The sequence below is a fragment of the Phasianus colchicus genome, chromosome 18 (genome assembly GCF_987193195.1).
Source record: "Phasianus colchicus chromosome 18, bPhaCol1.hap1.1, whole genome shotgun sequence".
Taxonomy (NCBI): Eukaryota; Metazoa; Chordata; class Aves; order Galliformes; family Phasianidae; genus Phasianus; species Phasianus colchicus.
The window spans coordinates 7,260,289-7,278,366 of record NC_143453.1 but is presented as its reverse complement, the minus strand read 5'-3'; the positions used below and the strand labels follow the sequence as shown (position 1 = coordinate 7,278,366).

At 39.0% G+C, this 18,078-nt stretch overlaps 1 protein-coding gene across 12 annotated transcripts in view; it reads right to left on the bottom strand.

The window, feature by feature from the left end:
* Positions 1-18,078, bottom strand: part of ATXN2 (ataxin 2) — a 50,029-nt gene that overhangs the window by 26,700 nt on the left and 5,251 nt on the right. For 9 of the 12 annotated variants that reach the window (XM_031592510.2, XM_031592508.2, XM_031592511.2 and 6 more), the window contains exons 2-10: positions 16,442-16,478; positions 14,991-15,050; positions 14,205-14,276; positions 13,827-13,977; positions 6,725-6,849; positions 5,445-5,536; positions 2,787-2,984; positions 2,096-2,274; positions 364-573 (exon numbers count right to left, since the gene is read on the bottom strand). In XM_031592510.2, the coding sequence (XP_031448370.2) occupies positions 364-573; positions 2,096-2,274; positions 2,787-2,984; positions 5,445-5,536; positions 6,725-6,849; positions 13,827-13,977; positions 14,205-14,276; positions 14,991-15,050; positions 16,442-16,478 (1,124 nt within the window). Of the gene's footprint in view, positions 1-363; positions 574-2,095; positions 2,275-2,786; positions 2,985-5,444; positions 5,537-6,724; positions 6,850-8,568; positions 9,747-13,826; positions 13,978-14,204; positions 14,277-14,990; positions 15,051-16,441; positions 16,479-18,078 lie in introns of those variants that run through there. The other 3 variants (XM_090152635.1, XM_090152636.1, XM_090152637.1) reach the window with 2 other exon arrangements.

Genomic DNA, 18,078 nt, shown 5'->3' with positions numbered 1-18,078 from the left:
TAGTTAAAATTTGAAACTGCTTTTTGTGAGACAACTGTTTTCATATATTTTTTAGATTTTTATAATTTGATATTCCTAACAGTGCTCTCTAAACTTATCAGGTCCTGCATGCTGTTGTTGGTTAAGACACTGAGCAGCGTTTACAAAGCTGAGTTTATTTCATACCAACTTGGGAAATTTCACAGCTTTATTTTGTTTTTGTAAAGCTCTTCAAATAAAAAGGTTAATAGAAATAGTCTGATAAACTAAAGTTAAACACAAATTATAGGTTAAGTAATGAAGAGGAAAAACAATTTTGTAATTAAACTCACAAAGGAGTTAAACAAAGACAAACAAAAACATGAACAAATCGTGGTATTGTACCTTCTGAAGACATGCGTTTAGGCATAGTAGAGACAGGAGCTGGAGAACCATGAGCAGAGGGGTGAGACGGGGGCCTGGAGGGCCGCGAGGGGGGCCTGGAGGGCGGCCGTGTAGGGGTGGCTGCCCGAGGTGGAAGAGAGTTGGGACCTGACTGGTAGCGAGAAGGTGGGCGAGAGGAAGGAGATGGGCAAGGCGATGGCCAGGGAACACCTGACAGAACAAATGATATGAAGGAAAGTATAAAAACTAAAGAAAAATTATGGGGAAAAAGGTCAACAGAAAAAAAAAAGTAAAATATGACAAAATGATTTCTCATGTTTAACCCTTTGGGGATAGGTTAATTTATTTCTGCAACCAATAAAATAGTCTCTGTAAGGTTCTTGACTCTGCTTCAGGTCAAATTTAATATCTGAACATCACAAACTCCCCAAAGGGTTAATTAGGATCTACAAATACTACTAAGGAATAGACAGTAAAGTTTGATCTGTTAGCCTATCATATATAAGTTCTACAGTACGCATCGGTCCTCCATCAGCTACCAGAGGCTCTCGTACAGTGGTTCACGTGTAGGACTGAACGCACAAACTGCTACTTCCAAAGCAAATGATGAGCAGTATCAATTCTAGGAACTGTATCTTTACAAAAAACAGCGGTGTTCAGTGTCTGAATCCTGACATCTATGCCTCTATCAGTTACCTGCGGTATTAATGTGCTATTTTAATCTAGGATACAGGGTTCATTGTTTTCAAACCAAATACGTTTTATTTATAAGCCATTTTGAGTATGCTAAGTGTATGATGTTGATTCAGCGAAGTAATAGGATGGCACAGACCACAAATGGTACAAATTTCAACTTGTCTGGGCAAGACTCAGTTGTACATCCTTTTTACATTTGACTCTATTTAAGAAGAAGGTTTCACTTACCTTTACATATTTCTGACTTCCTCTCCACATAGAGGCACTTGAGCATTATGCTTTTTTTTTTTTTAAACTATAATTATTTTTAACTCACAGCAATCTCATTTAATAGTACTTTTAACATATAAAAACAATGCCTCAAAGGGAAGCTGCTGCTAATGTCCATCTCTCAAAAACTGGTATTCAGTTTATAAATCACCAATTTCTGCTATTCAGTGCCTAGCAATGTCCATTCATAAATGCTACCTATGCATACAGCAGAAAATACTCAAGTAACTATCTGGAGAGAAGACTTGACTGATTTTCCTGTAATAACTTTTCCTAGTTTCCCATCAATGGTTTTTCCACCCACATGATGGTGAAGCCAGCGAGTTGCTTTCTTCTCTATAATAGGAAGCAGAACTCATCCGAGCACCAGGAAGGAAGGCACATACCTCCTCCAGTACAGCCACCACCTCCCTTTCACTAGATGTCAGTATTGCTATTCCTCAAGAGAAAACTAAGCAGTAGTATAAAAAAATACAAAAAAGCAATTTTTCATCTTTAAAGCTGCAGACTGCACCATCATGTAAGACAAAGGTAGAAAACAAGTGACACTGCTGCTCTGCAAAGCTACATACAATGCATTCAAATGAATGTTTTGTTACCAATACCTTAAACCCAGATGAAAAATCACCACCTCTGTGTTAAATGATGCATGCTAAGCAGCTTGTTAAATACACATCCTAAAACCACATCATATGCAGTTTCAATATTAATTAGGTAATTTATTGCACTTTTCTAAGGCACATTAATTTCAACTTCAGATACTTGCCTCCGTTAACTACTCTTTGATCTGCTCCAGAGTTAGGACTGAAATCTGAAGTGTGGGATCCAGACCTTGAAATTGGTGGGCCTGATCCAGACTGGCCCATCCTTGGTGAATTTTGTCTTCCACTTCCCCAAGACAGAACATCCCTGTTTCTCCCGCCAGGTGGAACGTACTTACTTTCCCTGAAACACAGCAAATTTCTATCAGTGTTGAGGAAGATCTGGAAAATAACGAGTTTAAGAACTCTTTGCAGATACTTCCTATCTTTCTCAAAACAAGCTCAAGAAAAGTTCAAAATACAATCAGACGCTGATCAAATATTCCCCCTATGAATTATCCTTTGATAGTCACTACACTTTCCACTTCTTAAGAGCCCACAGACACTGAATGCATTAGCACTAATGCCTGAAATTCTCCATGACATGCTGAAACCACTGCCTTTTCCTGTAATTTGGTATGAATTCACCACAGTGAAATATCAGAACGGAGAAGTCTGTTTCATTACAGATAATACAGGGCCAAGTAGAGGTGTACAAGTCAGCAGGAGTGCCAACACTAGCAAGTGATTGTTTACACAAGATTCCTAACCTAATCAGCCCTGCTGAAAAAGCACAGTTTCAATGAGTAAATTGCTACTGTACCAAAATATGTACATCATTTAAATAAAAATACTATTCATAGTGTATGCAAGTACCTAGTGTTCACACCATGACCTTCTCGCTCATTAGCATTTCTCTGAACAGCAGTATATTTTTCTTCTTCTGTCCTTTCATCATTTTCCAAGGCAACCCGAGCTTTGTATTGGGCACTTGATTCAATTTCCTCTGCTAATTGAGTTGCTCTGGCTTCCCGTTTCAAAAACTCTTCTGAATTATCTCTTTCTAATGGCACCCTGAAAGACAATGGAAGGCAAAGAACATCTGAAATGAATTCAGAAGTACAAAGAACCTACAAAATTATATAGCATTAATTCTAGAGGGACAAATTATGAACTAAAAAAACAAAAAGAAAGAAAATAACACACAAGCTGCTTTTAAGCCAGGAGACTTGCTATGCTTTTTCTAAGGATAGCAATATTCCTAGACTGGTTTGACATTACGTACAAAATCAGTGCCATTTACCTGCCTAGAGAACAGAGGTCAGGATGCAGAGCTTTTTCTCATGACATGCAGATTCCCCAGTCCCTAAAGCTATGCAAAGTCTCCAACTTTTAACAGGGCTGAGCACATTAGCAACAAAAAGGCCTTAGCCCATTATTTAGATAGGAAGCTAATTCAAGAGACCAAATTTGAATTTCTTTAGCAATTTACACATTCACAATAGATGGAAGAGTCCCAACACTACTGAAGTTAAGAGTTAAAAACTTAATCCTCTGATAATTCTAGTCACAGAATTTCAGTTCTCCAGTTATGAGTAACTGCAGAAAAGATGAATGCAGCAGAAAAGATGAATGCAGTACTTTAGAGCATGGGACCAGAAACCCAAGACTCATTTGCCATGTCCTGGAATCTCAAAACCATTCATTCTATGCATTATGATATTAGGTAATACCACACTACAACAAGCATACATAGCCTTTTTGGGAAAGCCACCACATAAGAACTCAGTACAGGAGCAATGAATTACTAAAATAATGAACTATGACATGACACAACTGAGCTGACACTTCCTTCTGTCCATCTGCCACTGCCGTTTTTCACCTGTTCGAATTTCTGTGTCAGGTTTTATGAAATAACTTTGTTCTTTGATTTTGATTCAAATTTTGAAGTTCTGAAGGTTGTTTCATTGACTTTACAAGCTCTATGTAGAGCTGAGACTCTGACTGTGCAATGTTTGGTATTAGATAATAGGTACTGCACTCGTTTAGGATAATACAAACAAAGAACAAAGGAAGTAGTTGGAGAAACAGCCCAAGTAAGAAATAATATGTGCAAGATTACTCAAGTGTTGGTGGCAAGGCTATGAAAGCAAGTGGCTTTGCCAAATTGTAACACATAGCTCTGCTACTGCAGCAAAGTCTCCCTCCTCACACACACTTTTGGCCAGCTGCTGCCATTATCAATGGTGGCTAAGAGGATGAAAGAGAAAGCATGGCCTCACAAATAAGATACATGTGAGCGCAGCAGCCATCAACACAGCCAAGGAGCGTGCTTGCTAGAACACAAGCTTGTGCCTTTATGCAGACTGTCAAACTATACCTGCTAATGCTAAGCTCTGGGAAGATAAAATGAACAGTATACCCTGTACAATCCTTCAACTGCACAGCTAAGCATCTAGCTGGGCCATGCTCATCGTATGCTTGGAAAATCAGAATAAGTTTCCCAACTAAAGCAACAAAATGCAAAGCAAGTTGCTTGGCTAGGAAATAATGCAATTTGTCTCCAGCAATTAAAAGCCACCTTCATGTTCTTAATTTGTGTCCATTAATACCCATAAGGCGGAAAGATCGCAGACTAAAGTTCAGAAGTACAAAGAGTACTTCAGTGTACTTCATTGCTTTAGAAACAGCTTCCCTAGGATGCTGACATAAGCCAATTAAGCTTTTGTTGAAACACATCTATAATGTGACAATAAAATGCTGAACAAGAGATGTGCAGACAAAAAAAATTAGAAAATAAAAATAACCACCACAATTCCTGGACGTTCACAACCAAGTTTTATACTTTGTGGGTAAAAAGAGTGGGAAAATAAAGACATTTCATGATGGCTGTTCAACATCTGCAACTGGTTTGTGTTGTAGTTGCAGCAAACGCTATAGCTGCAGACTACTGGGAATGGGTCCAGGCTGCCAAAATAAGCACAGCAGACTTCATACTTCTTCTATATTCAAGTTATTATACTGTAACTAAAACTTTAGGTCTGCACAAGTCTGCTAAACAAGTTATCCACAGCACAAACCCCCCTCAAAATATCAGCAGCATTTCAAGACTCCAATACCTACGTTATGAATAATCACAATAAAATTAGGATTTAATCAGACTGTTCTGCTGGGTTAAACACAAACTGTGCATATGGCAGCTACATAAAGACGCATTATAGTTTCACAATTTGGTATTTTTCACTCTACTTGTAAAAGTTTTTCTAAGAATTAAGCGTTATTGCATGTCTAAATTCAGAAAATGTTGCAACAGGAATGAACTGTGCCCATTTAAGGGAATATATACAGATTGCTACATAAACTATTCACAGAAATCTGGCAAGGTTTCTTAAGCACTATTCATTCATTATTTTTTTTTCAGTTATTTGATTCCAAACCTTAGAAAGTATATAAAATTATCTTGAGAATACGAGTTTTGTCACATCAGGGAAAACATGAAATACAAATCTAATAAGAAAATATTTTAGAACTTACGTATAAGAAGATAAACTGCTGTCATATGTTGATATTACACCATAATTTTCTTCATTGTAACGAAACATGTCATTGGGATCCCATCCATTGGACTAGAAAAAAATAATGCTTGTTTTTCAAAATGCCATTGGAAACACATTCCCTTAAAAACAAGGGCTGGTGGCAGGAGTTAAACCTTTTGCTCTTTTGTCTTGGCTTATGAATTCACTGTTCATATCAGAAAGTTAGCAGAGCCACAATTTATTTCAGGGGTCTTTGTTCATCAGCTGAAAAGCCAGATAGGTTTCTCTTTTGCTTTGTGGTTGGTTGGTTTCTGTTTTCTAAGCACCATGCCCTCTCTGTACTAGTTAATGGCTAACACATAGCATGTAGTTCTGAATGTTAGGAGCATCCCTTGCTATGACAAGCACTGATACTTCCCAAAAGCACTATTAATGCAATTATCTGAGACACGCCACAGGCAGAAGACCCCTGGTGATCAGGGCAACTTCCCCACTTTATGAAGTATGCTATTACAGCACTCAAGGCTTTAACCTTCACAAATGATTAATGTTTTGAGTGTTTCATAAAAGCACTGACAGCACTAGGTATTCCAACAAATCTCAGCTGTACAGTACATACACCAAAATTGACAGGGTAACTGTTCCAGCAAGACAAAGTTAATATTCTCCACAATAACTTGACTCCATTCTTGCCTTTAACTCAATGCAGCAGAATACCTTGCTAAGAAGAACGCATGGTTGAGTAAAAGCTGACTCTATGATATACAAAGAAGCTCCATTTAAGAACATACTCTTCATCTAACGATGCATAATCTGCTGAGATTGTACCTGTGCTTATAAAGCCATGGCTCAGACTCCTATCAATTTCCTACATCTTAGCTCCGAGACAGTTAGCTAAGCACAATTTCACCATCATTTACAAATGCAGTGATCGTCAGACAGGAATGCTCTGATTAAACATAAGTGACTTCAGTGTGTTGCTGAATGTGGAGTTCTTAATAAAAACTCCTTTTTCAGCCAGTCCTTGAATCAAACATGTTCCTTACCCCAGCAGCTGCCATTTGTCAATATTTGCCAAGAGTGGCATTTGAAATCCAGCTATTCTTATTCAAATTTTAAGAAAGTGCTGGGGCAGCCGCTAGCAAAGACTGAACATATAGGCCAGCATCTTCAGCCCCATCACTAGAATAAAATACAGGAATGTCTGTTGCAAGGCACATCCAGAGAAGCAGCCTGCTTTCTAGAGACCGCCAGAACCAATAAAAAAGCATTACTTACAACATCTGTCTCCAGTGCCTCAAGCTCCTCAGTAGCGCTGGTCTCTCCTCCATCCCACGGCTCAAGATCCTTTTCTTTGTGCTCACCATTTACTTTAGCACTGATGGCTGAGTCAGTAAAAGCATCTAAAAGGGAGCAGGAAGGGATGGAGGTGAAATCAGTTTGATTAGGCACAGGAAAACAATGAACTCACCAGTTTATTTGAGGAACAACCAAACACATCTGAATTGCAGACACATTAACATCATTCACCTCTTGTAGCTGCTATGCTCCCTGGGACTACATCAGAGTCTGCTGACGTTTAGAAAAACCAGGAAGTGCAGACTAACTACAAATAAATCTATTCACAGGATGGGATTTTTGCAACTTTAAGTATGAGACAAGGTATCAAAGAATAGCAATAATAATTTGCAATTATTTCCAAAAGTTTTACACAAACTGCACATATGGTTTCTGCTAAGAATGGGACTACCTGGGAGTGCCATTCCTACAGCAAATCCAAGATTCGTATACTATGCTTGTTGTCCAGGGAGCCTACACATACTAACAAATTATGCAAATAGCAAAAAAAAAAAAAAAAAGCATGAATGCACCCAATCCCATCCCTTAAATGAGCAGAATACAAGCTCCCCCTCAATTTCCTGAATTCCTTCTGTCTCCACAACTCACCACACCAGCATGCACGCACACAGCTGCACTCCCTTTGCAGTGTAACTCAGTGACCCATTAGCTTGGGGTACTCATTCAGTGAGACAGCAGCAGAGAAATTCTGTTTCCTGCAAGCCTTTTTCAGGTAGCAGCTTACCCACATCACACAGCAAGATTCAGAGACACTCTTTTTCTCAGCAACATATGAAAATAAACATGCCATTGATTAGCCAAGTGTGCTAAGGGTATGCAATTTTTTTAATACAAATTGTAAAAAAATTATATAAAAAATAAAGATCACGAGCTTTTATTTTTACTTGTTCGTGTTTCATCCAAGTCAGACTAAGAAAATGGCTGAAGAAATAATACTACAACATTGAAGTACTGTAAAAGGGGAAAAAAAAGTACAAAGCCGTTCATCAAAGAAGCCAAGTTTTTCTATTCTGTAAGCAACCAAGTCTTAGAGCTGTCTGCAAATTCTTAGATTACTTAAACAGAAGGAATATTTAAAAATAAAATAAGCTTTTCTGAGTGCCTTCAGCCTAGAATTTCTCATTATAATTCTAAAGAAAACTAAGAAGCAAACACTTCAGGTCTTTAAAAAAAGATGAGGTCAAACCACCAGGCAGTGCTAGATAGGAAGAGTATGGCTTAAATTAACTTTTGGCAAGATCTGAAATCCTACGAGGAGAAATGAACATGAAAGCCATCATGAAAAGAATTAACAACATCTGAAGTGATTTGTTGGCCACCACTGTTGCAGAGTTTAAACAATGACCGAAGACTTTTCTTAAGAGACTGTCAACACAGCCTATTATCCCTATTTTGCCCATTTCACAATCAAGTTCTGCCCATAGATTGCCATGATCTATCCCCACGTATTGCCATTCTATCAGAACTGTGCTTAGCTCTGTATGGTACAGGACAGGCTGTCTCATGAAATGCTCAACTCATACAAAGAGAGCAAAGAAACAACAGGGAAGCGATTCAGCATGTAAGCGTTGTTAATAAGCATATGTGAAATAAAATGTTATAGAAGATATACAGAAAGAAAGATGTTTATTAGCTGAGCATTCATTTCAAATACAAAAGAATCAGTAAAATGACGAAAAGAAAGCCAAATGAAAGCAGGCCACCCTAATGAGGGAAACCACAGTTAGGGCTCGTGTGAAGCTGCAAAAACCTGCATCAACCACCTGGTGAGACCTTGGGGCACAGTTCACCAACAGAGCTGCGATAATTCCTCCACAGCTGAAGGTTAACACTTCCAAGTGAGATCATTTCAGCTTCTCACTACATCTGATGCCTCCAGCAGGCACATTCTGGGGTTATTGGTACACTGTTCTGAAAACAGTCATGGTATTGTTGTGCTAAATAGTAGTGCTGATGCAACTTTTCAGTGGTTGCAATTCCAGCTGCTTAGAATAGGTAACAATCAGGGGTGGGAACAGAAGTCATTGACTGACTGCAAGGTATTCCAAATGATTCTGTGAAGTTACACATGCATGTTTTACAGTGCTATAAATGTGCCAGCAAAGAGATTAAGCTTCCATTATATATTATGGTAACAGAAGCGTTATGAAAGGCAAGATGCAGAGACAGAGTGACTGCCAAAAAAGTTACCTGTTTCTGAAGGAACTACAAACAAATATGGAGAGAGAAAAAAATGGAAGACATCAGATATAAACACAGGTGGATTTTTTCCACATTATAAGGCTGAGTTCAGGCACAACTACACTCTTTCAGGCCCCTTCACAGACACATTCAAGCTGATTACACATCTCTCACCTTGTAAAGATGATTTCCATGTTAAAACTTCAGCAATATTCCCCCTATTCACAATTCCCCTATTCACAAGTGTATTTCTCTACTTTGCCTTGCTAAAATCCCTCCGGACAGCCTTCAGATTTGTAAGGTATATCAATCTGACAGAAAACATCTCAGTTTCCCTTCATGCAAACAGCTTTTAAGATACATTACAAGAACAGATGTTTAAATGTAAACGGGAACTACATAATAACAAAGTGCTATCTAAATCCACAGTGAAGGAGTAATGAGAGCACACTCAACTGGAGTGCAAAAGTAAAGCATTTGTATCTGGAAGCTGTACATTCACCTTATCAACACCCCATAGCCAACACAGCCATAATCTAGACCAGCCAGTGCTGCTTCTGTGCCTAATGCCATTCATTCACTGCCTCATACCTGATCCTCCCAGAGTTGGAAGCTACCTCTGTCACTTATGTGACATTTGCTTCCACGCTGCTTCACTGGGGGAGAGGGGGACTTCCTCTAACAAAATGAGAAGACACGGACGTGAGGACTGAGGGCAGTACCTGATGGAGGCAATGTCTGTATTCTCAGAGGGTGTTTAATTAATTTCTATTAAGTAATTTCAGGAAAAAAAAACAACCTCCACACAAAATGTTCTGGCATTCCAGATACTGCAAATAAAATAGTAGCTTAATAAGACTCATACTTAACCCACTAATTTTCCTATTTAAAAAGCCACATAAGAACCATCAGCAGAGCGCTGTCAAAAATTGAGATACAGATGAACTGGTGGGACAAGGCAACACAAAAACTGCACCACCTAATGAGTGTTACAGGCCTGAGGAAGATTTGTACAAGCAATGCTAAGTTTCCCAGTAGAATCCAGTATATCACAGGGCACAGGATGCCCCTCTGCTCTTCACCTTTCTTTCATTTTAGGATACAAGTGAGATTGCAACATGAGCCTAACCTTTACAGCTCAAAAAAAGCCAGTTAGAAAGAATTCAAGCTACAAAGGCAGACTTCTAGTCACACAGCAGTCTCACGAGTAGTCTGAATGTAGCAGAAGGGTACTTCAAGGCACAGCTCACTATTATCCTGGAACAAACAGTAAGAAAGACACAGAGGGACACTAAGATTAAAAAGAAGACAAGACAAACAAGGCATGAACAAAACTGATGAGCAGCACAACTGGGAACACACAAATTCTTCAAATCATTGTTTCCAAAACAAAGATACTGCTCTTAAGATTATTAAGGAAGTAGAAGCTAAAGCAAACTGCTGCTCTGGGTGCCAACTGGCAGAGGGTTAGCACGCAAGATATCGACTGCATGCTCACACTCCCCTTAGTTGGGGCCTCATATCTCTGAGCTGTTGAAGGAGCACCTCACGTGACACCTTGACACGGCCAAATTTTTATTCACTTCATTTTGTATATGGGTAAAACTCAAATAAATGATCAAATGAGAGCTGGCCATAAAAAAGTGTGAGCTGTATGTAACCCTCCACTAGCTTCCACTGCCTCTGAACCCGCTCTGCATGTAGTCTCCTGAGCAAAGAAGTTTCCTATGTTAAGGCCTCACTTCTTGTCTCAGCCTGCTAACTGGGAAAAATAATCCTAAGGACAACTTTACACAACAGAAATTCACATGAAGCAGAAGCAAATCAAGTATATGCATTCTAAGAAAAGCCTCAGCTTGGGCAAATTCTTCAAGTGTGTGCTATTAGATGACTTAGAGAAAGGATTGCCAGAATGGAGCAATTAAGAGTGCAGGTTTGATTAAATTTGGCATTATAAAAGCTTGTTTTCTCAAACATGTTTTGTGCTCATGGGGAAGAGCACAAATATGCATTTAAGCACAGTTCAAAAGCCATTAAGCCAATGTGCATTAGGTGCCAAAGGTGTTTGTATTGCACACTGCAAACTTTGATCAAGTTCGCATGGCTCAAAGAAAATTGATGTTTCAGCTTAAATGTTACAAAACAACTAAGAGTTTACTGTTGAAACTACTTACTACTGATTTAAAACATTAAAACCAGTTACCACTAGTTCTCCAGGGCGAACATTTCCTTCCTTTGTTCACAATATGCCTCCTGCTATTCCCCTTCCAACACTTTCTCTGGAAGAATGCCCCTTTCAGTGCTAATTCAAGGAAAAACTTAAATAGCCAGTTCTCTCTTGCCTTTTTTTTATTGGATTTGTATTACTTTTCTCAGAGTGTAGTGACTGTGCCAAAAAAACAATAAAAACATTGTAGAAGCCTATTACTTTAACAGTAGTTATGATCTTGAATTTTCTTGTCTTTAAAGAGGAGCCAAGAAGACAACTCAAGCCTTACTCAAATTTGAATCATATGCAAACCAGCAGAGCTGCCTGATCAGTGTTTAGGACTACAGGAAACGCTGTTAGAAGCTTATTCTGTAGAAATGTACCCTTCTATTTCATTTGTATGGGCCTAATAATCTAACTAGCAAATCTGCTTGTACTGCAGAAAGCCCTGACTCCACTGAGTGACCCTCAGATGATACTTTTGATTCCTTTTGAAGCCTGACAAGAATCTACTCGAGCACAAAGGTCTAGATAGAACTGACAAAGTTGCAAATAAGGGCTCAGGTAGCAAGGATAGATTTATTTCTTGAAGCTTATGCTGTCAGAAAGTTCTTATCTACACAGTCCTACTTCCCTGCCCCCTCCCTCCCAACACTTCCAATTTCCACAGTCTAGGTAGGCACCACGCTTTCTCCACTGATCCAACTTAAGGTGCAATGTCATGCTTGGCATAGACAAATTTAAGGCTGTTGCTTCCAAACAGTGGTTTCACCCACCTCCAGCTTATACTGCCATTACCTTCCCTGTACTCACACCACTGATGCTGCTGCAGGATTAATTATCAGCTCGTTGCTCCAAAGCTGCACAAGTAAGATAGCAATGAAAGGTGCTTGGCAGACTACTTTGGATGGTTTTTTCAGAGATAACTGTATTTTCTACTCCTTCTGAAAGAAGAATCCATCCCATTCTCTTTCTTTCTACCTACTGCTCTTTACTACTCCTCTTCCAGTCTGCTTTTCTATTTCTGACTTTGACACAAAGGCAGAGACAATGAAGCAAACACCTCTGCTGGTCAAGTCTGAGGGTAACTCAGAAGATCAGTACTCAACATCTAAGGAGCACCATTTGGCCAAAGCTCCCCCAGCTCAACACAGAAGGAAATGCCAGAATAAAAATTCACATGACCCCAGACACAGCATAGTATCTTCTGCAAAAAGTAAGTTTACTTCAAGGGCTCCTCAGAGGTCTTGCATTTGTCTAAGCACAGGGGGGAGAAACTAAACACATACACCCCACCCCAATAAACTCTACTCTAGCAGATAATAAGCCTCTCCTGTAGCAACCAAGTGCCTGTGGAGTGCCCTTTTGTTTGATTACATTTTTAAGTGAGAGCTAGCTTTCTTTCCAATGAAGCATCTCCAAACAATATACTATCTTGTCTGAAATAGCCAAAAGACACTGATGGTTAGGCAATTTTAAAAGACTTCTTCGTGGGTTCTGTAGAAGCAAATAGCCTCTGTTTTATATGAAGCACAACACCATCAAATGGAGCTGGGCACCAGATGGTAACAACTCCCAGTGCAAACGTAGCAGGGACCACAATCCCCTTACCTAGAAGTTCAAATTCAGTTCTTACTGTGGATCACACAGACTTATCTGACCCTATCACCAAGACTTGGGTTTCTTTATAAGAACAAAACGCCCACAGTTCCTCTTTGCATGTGTGTTCATACACACTCATTCTTTTGAATCTTTGCTAACTCAACTTCCCAAGAAGCAGAAAGCCTTTCATTGCTCTCATGTGCAGGTGTGATCAGAGACTGGCTTGTGCTTTCAAGTGTGGTTTCACGATAATAAGTTGTTGAGACAAAATGGAAAGCAGATTAATTTACCCACTGCGAGTTATCAAGTTCTGCAGCCTTCCAGTTTATCTCACTCTGTCTGTACAGTTTTATTTCAGCTCTCCTCTCCAGCTACTTAAAAGATTTAGATGCAAAGACATTCCACCTCATAATGCAAACTGAGTGACTGTTCAACCTAAAGCAGTCATTTTCTTCTAGAAAACTTCCATTCAGTATTATTCCTAGAAGTAGTAGATTTTTTCATTCCATCTGTTCACTAGAAATCTAGAAAGATAGGGTAATGGAGAATCCAGTTTGCATTTACATTAAAGTGATGTTCATAGCAGATCTATTACAAAACAGCTTTTGTGTAATTCAAAGTCAAAATCCCATCCAGAACCTGGAGCATATCTGCATTTCAATGCTACTGTTGCTCTGATATTATGCATCCTTCTTCCAGAAAAAGCAAATTCCTTGAAAAAAGCATCTTATCCTTCAGCCTTAAATCAGGCAAGAACACACACATGTAGAAACACAAGGTGAAAAGAGTGAAAATCTCTCTAAATTCCTATGAATCCATACATCTTTACGTCACTGCTACCTGGGAATAAAGCATGTGTGTAACAATGAACACTTGCTGACCAACCTGAAAATCTACAGACATGCAGCTTCATTCCTTGGCATTGAAAGATATAAAAAGCATTAAAAAAAAAAAAAAACCAACACTTTTAAAATCTTGACTTATGATCTTAAGATACAAATAACTTTAAGAATCTTAAAAAATGTATACCTCTTCTCGCGTAATTGGTATCCATATCCTTAAAATGCACCATAACAAAATCTGAAGACTTGAATAAAATACTTTCTAGTATGTCTTCACGTTTTGGCCCCAAACTGGATTCTGCGGTTTTCCGATGAGCAGCATCAAGCACTAAATCACACTAGTAGAGATAAAAAGAATATCCTAATTGAATACACCATTGACTACTGGTAACTGACATACTTGGAAAAAGCACACGTTTTACAGAAGTTTGCAAAAATCAATCTGCGTCTGTAAACCTAAACATGGATGGGTCAGAACAACTGATAATAATTATTCCAATTTAATGAAGCATCAGTTATACACCTTTCAAAAGAAGGAAGAGTCAAAAAGGAAAAAAAAAATTACCTTAGGACTGTAGGTTTTAAAAACTCCTTCATATATACCACCATTTTTCACCTGTACTTCACATTTGGATCCCTAGAATGCAAGAAAAATCCAAGTGTAGCACTCTGTCAGCCTGATAAATGATATGAGTGATTTTCTCAAAAATATATATTTACAGAAACACAATGTGTAAAAACTAAGCTGAAAACTAAGCTTTCTAGCTTAGTTTTCAGTCAAATCTACTTTTTCAACATTTGCCCATTTACAAATATGTCTCTGCGTGCCACAGATACAAACACTTGGGTATGTCCCAGACTTTATTAAAGATACTCACAAAAGTATTTTCAGTACACACGAGACTTTTGATTAGCTACGCATGCATGCAAACAAGTCTTTGTGCAAAAACAAATCCATGGGCATAAGTAAGGTCAATTCTTATCCCAGATTCTAGCTGCTGGGGGACAGTCTGTTACCAAATTTTGTCATGTTCCCTTAACAATCTGAGGGGAGAAGGGCTTCTGCTCCCTGTATATAAATTCATTACTTATTCATAATGTCTCTGGAGACAGAAAATTCAAAATATGACCAATGAGCGTAAGAAATCTGCCATCCCAAATATAATTTGCAGTTTTCCCAGCCAAAAATACACAATAGCTATTACTATGACTGTTTAAATTTCAGTCTTGGAACAGGATGCCCACTGTTGAACTTTAACATTCACTCTATTATGTTACAATTAGTGTAATATTTAACAATTCACTGTCACTATAGAAACTGTTTACACGCCTTGCAAATATGAGGACTTACAACAACTGATGTAAGTATGTGAACCATTCTCATGTTTGCATAGATGCCATCGAAAGAAATCTGAAAAAAAAATAAAAAGAAGTTGTCATTTTTATGGGTAACACTCATAATTCAGAAAGGCAATGCCACAAAAACAAAGTCAGCTCTCAGCAGTACATACTAGCTGCTAGAAAGACTCCGGTCAAAAAACCTCACTTGGTCAGTATACATTGAATTTAAGTCACAGCAGATGTCCAGAGGACCCTTACCCTTTCTCTGATCAATTAAATATCAGAGCACCCTTAAAAACATGAGAAGCCTTATAGTGTGCCTCAACCCAATGTCAATCCCATTAATGGGTGATAAAACTCACATACCAAGTCTCACAACTGAGAAGCCCCGCTAGCAGCCCTCCCTGAGAACAGGGACAAGGTACCTCAACTGTTGCAGAAGGAGAAATGTACTTCAAAGATGTAGTTCAGGGAAAACAGACCTGATGACACGCATTAACAGGAGATGAAGTCATCGAGTTGTGAACTGCTGAAGAGCTACAAAGCCTATTATAAAACTAGTCAAATGCCACTCACTGCAGTTCCAGAACCCAGAAACCAACATGTTTAAGGATGTTCCTGTGCTCAACACTCAGTTAGGAACACAGAAAGCCTAACACTTCCTACTTTACATCACCTTTTTCACTGCTCTCCCTCAAAGCCTCTTTATTTTTACTGAAGAGATCCATTATCTTCAATATACACTTATAGAGGTAAACTGTAGTCCTTTCAGCCCTTCCTACTCCTGCCCCATTCCCTAGAATTAGTCATCCTTGAGAAACAGGCCACTAACAAATTAGCAAATATTTGATTAGTGCAGTTCAAAGATCCATTTTTTGAATCAAGACCCAGATCTTTACCTTTCATAAAATATTCTACAAACCAAGACGCATCTATAGTGCAACAGTGTATTAGCCTTGACAATAACTAAAGCTACACACACAAGTAACAATGGCTTAGCTACAATAACATTACATTAGCTATTTTGTAGTAAAGCTGAACACTATTGCTACTTCTATTTAACAAAGTGTTGTATCCCTGTCTTCAGTCCTCTGTTTAAAGAAGTCAGTATAGAGAGTTTCCAGAGAGGCAACGTTTTTGAATCTGTTCCCAAGTTAAAACTTATCCATGTATTTGCAACTATAATCACAAGAAAGATTTCTATTGGCATGTTTCAAATGTTTAAGAGCTCCTCCTCTCCCCGTTCTCCCAGGAGACTTAGATCATAGAAACACAGGCTTAGAAGAATGCAAGATTTTCTACATTTAAAAAAAGCATATCTCTGTCTAAAATACTCATTGAGGTATCAAAAGGAAAAAATTTTAGAGTATTCCACCATGTGCCATTTTCACATTGCTAAGAAAGGTCACCAGGGAAGCTGTTTCCTTGTATCTAAGGAGGAAACAAGGAAAAAATACTCACTGTGGGCTGAGGCGGTCCTTTGCCACTGCTGCGACCTCTGAAAGAAAACACAGACAAAAGGTACAATTAAGAAATGTTGAAAAGGATCAATTTCTTAACAAATTCAAAAACCAAACTTAATTTTGTGCTGAGAATGAGAGCAAAGAAAACTAGCTCTTCCCCAGAGCCAAACTTAGCAGTTGCAGAGCCTATAGCATCTATCCTTCAAATTACTGACCTACAAGCAAGACCAGTAAATGGGTAAAAAGATTACCTACAATAAGTGGCAAAACAAAGAAAATACCAATGCTGTGTCATTACAAAAATCCACAAATATTCTCTCTCAAGCAGAATCCTGTAGCTAAAGGAAATTCCAAAACCTATTGGCAGGCAGAACCTAAACTGCTTCACTGCACTTCCAGGCTCAGCCCCTCACAGCCACTTCTCTAGGCCTCATCTCTCCACACTGCCACCATCTTTCTGGTTGAGGGCCACCCAACCAACTACCCACAAGGCCCAGTTCTCAGTCCCTACTTAAAGCTTATGAGCTTATTTGAGAGCACCGGCCACACACAGCCCCTCAAAACCAGTAACCACATGCAAACCAGTGAACATGTAACAACCTCAACGCTTCAAAAGGCCTTTAAATTAACTCATAGACTCATAATGCTCTGCAAACTGAGATGTAACAGTCTGTGCCCTTCAACTCAGCCCTAGAAGTGCCAACAGCATCCCTGGAGCTGCAATAAAACTTCAGCCTGGCTGGTGTGCTTCATGTCCTTGTGTCCAAGCTCCCTCTGTACAAGCAGCAGCCCTAGTTCCAACAACTTTTTTTGTAGTGATTGAGGTTTGTATCACAATAGGAAGCCCTACTTTCAAATCCTTCTTGGGATGACTGAGATTTGTATCATAATGACGACTTAAGAGTGCATCCAATAAGAGCAAGGCAAAATGAACTCTTCAATTTTATTTAAGAAAAAAATCAATTTTTTGAAACTGACTCACCTTACAGATGCACATCCATTTGATTAGAGACCCAAAGAACCACGCTCATGTTTCAAAACAGTCAAACAATGCTGAAACCTAAACAGCAAATGTGTTCAATTGCTTCTGAAAACACCGTGCTGCGGTTGAAGGCAGCTGTGCTCCAAACCATGTCCTTGTGAGCAGGACTCATGAGCTGGTCAAGGAATTAAAGGGTCTTCTCATGAGCACAAATCTGGCAGAAATCAGCAAGTCCATCAAAGGAGCAGGAAAGTCCTTAGCAAGGAAAAAACGAAGATCCACTGACCGATCACCTGAGCAGTTTGAGAAAGCAAGCTTCTGAGCCCAATGTGCTGTACAGCATTGCTCCCACTGATGACATTTGCTGACTGGTAATAGAGGTGGATTTCAGATTGCAAGTATCCTGAAAATGCCAGCTTGACGAGTTCTAATCTCATACACACAAAAAAATTCTAAACCAAATAGCCCTTATTTAATTACCTATAAGCCTTGGCTTTCCAGAAGACAGAGTCACAACTTTTGGCTCACTGGTGACCAGCAAGTCTTACCATTGAGTATGCCTGCCATTTGTCAAATGGCTGCCTGCAGCACAGTGCTGGAGCCTTCAACAGTCTTAGCAACATTTGCAGTTGAACCACACTCTTCTTTTGGGA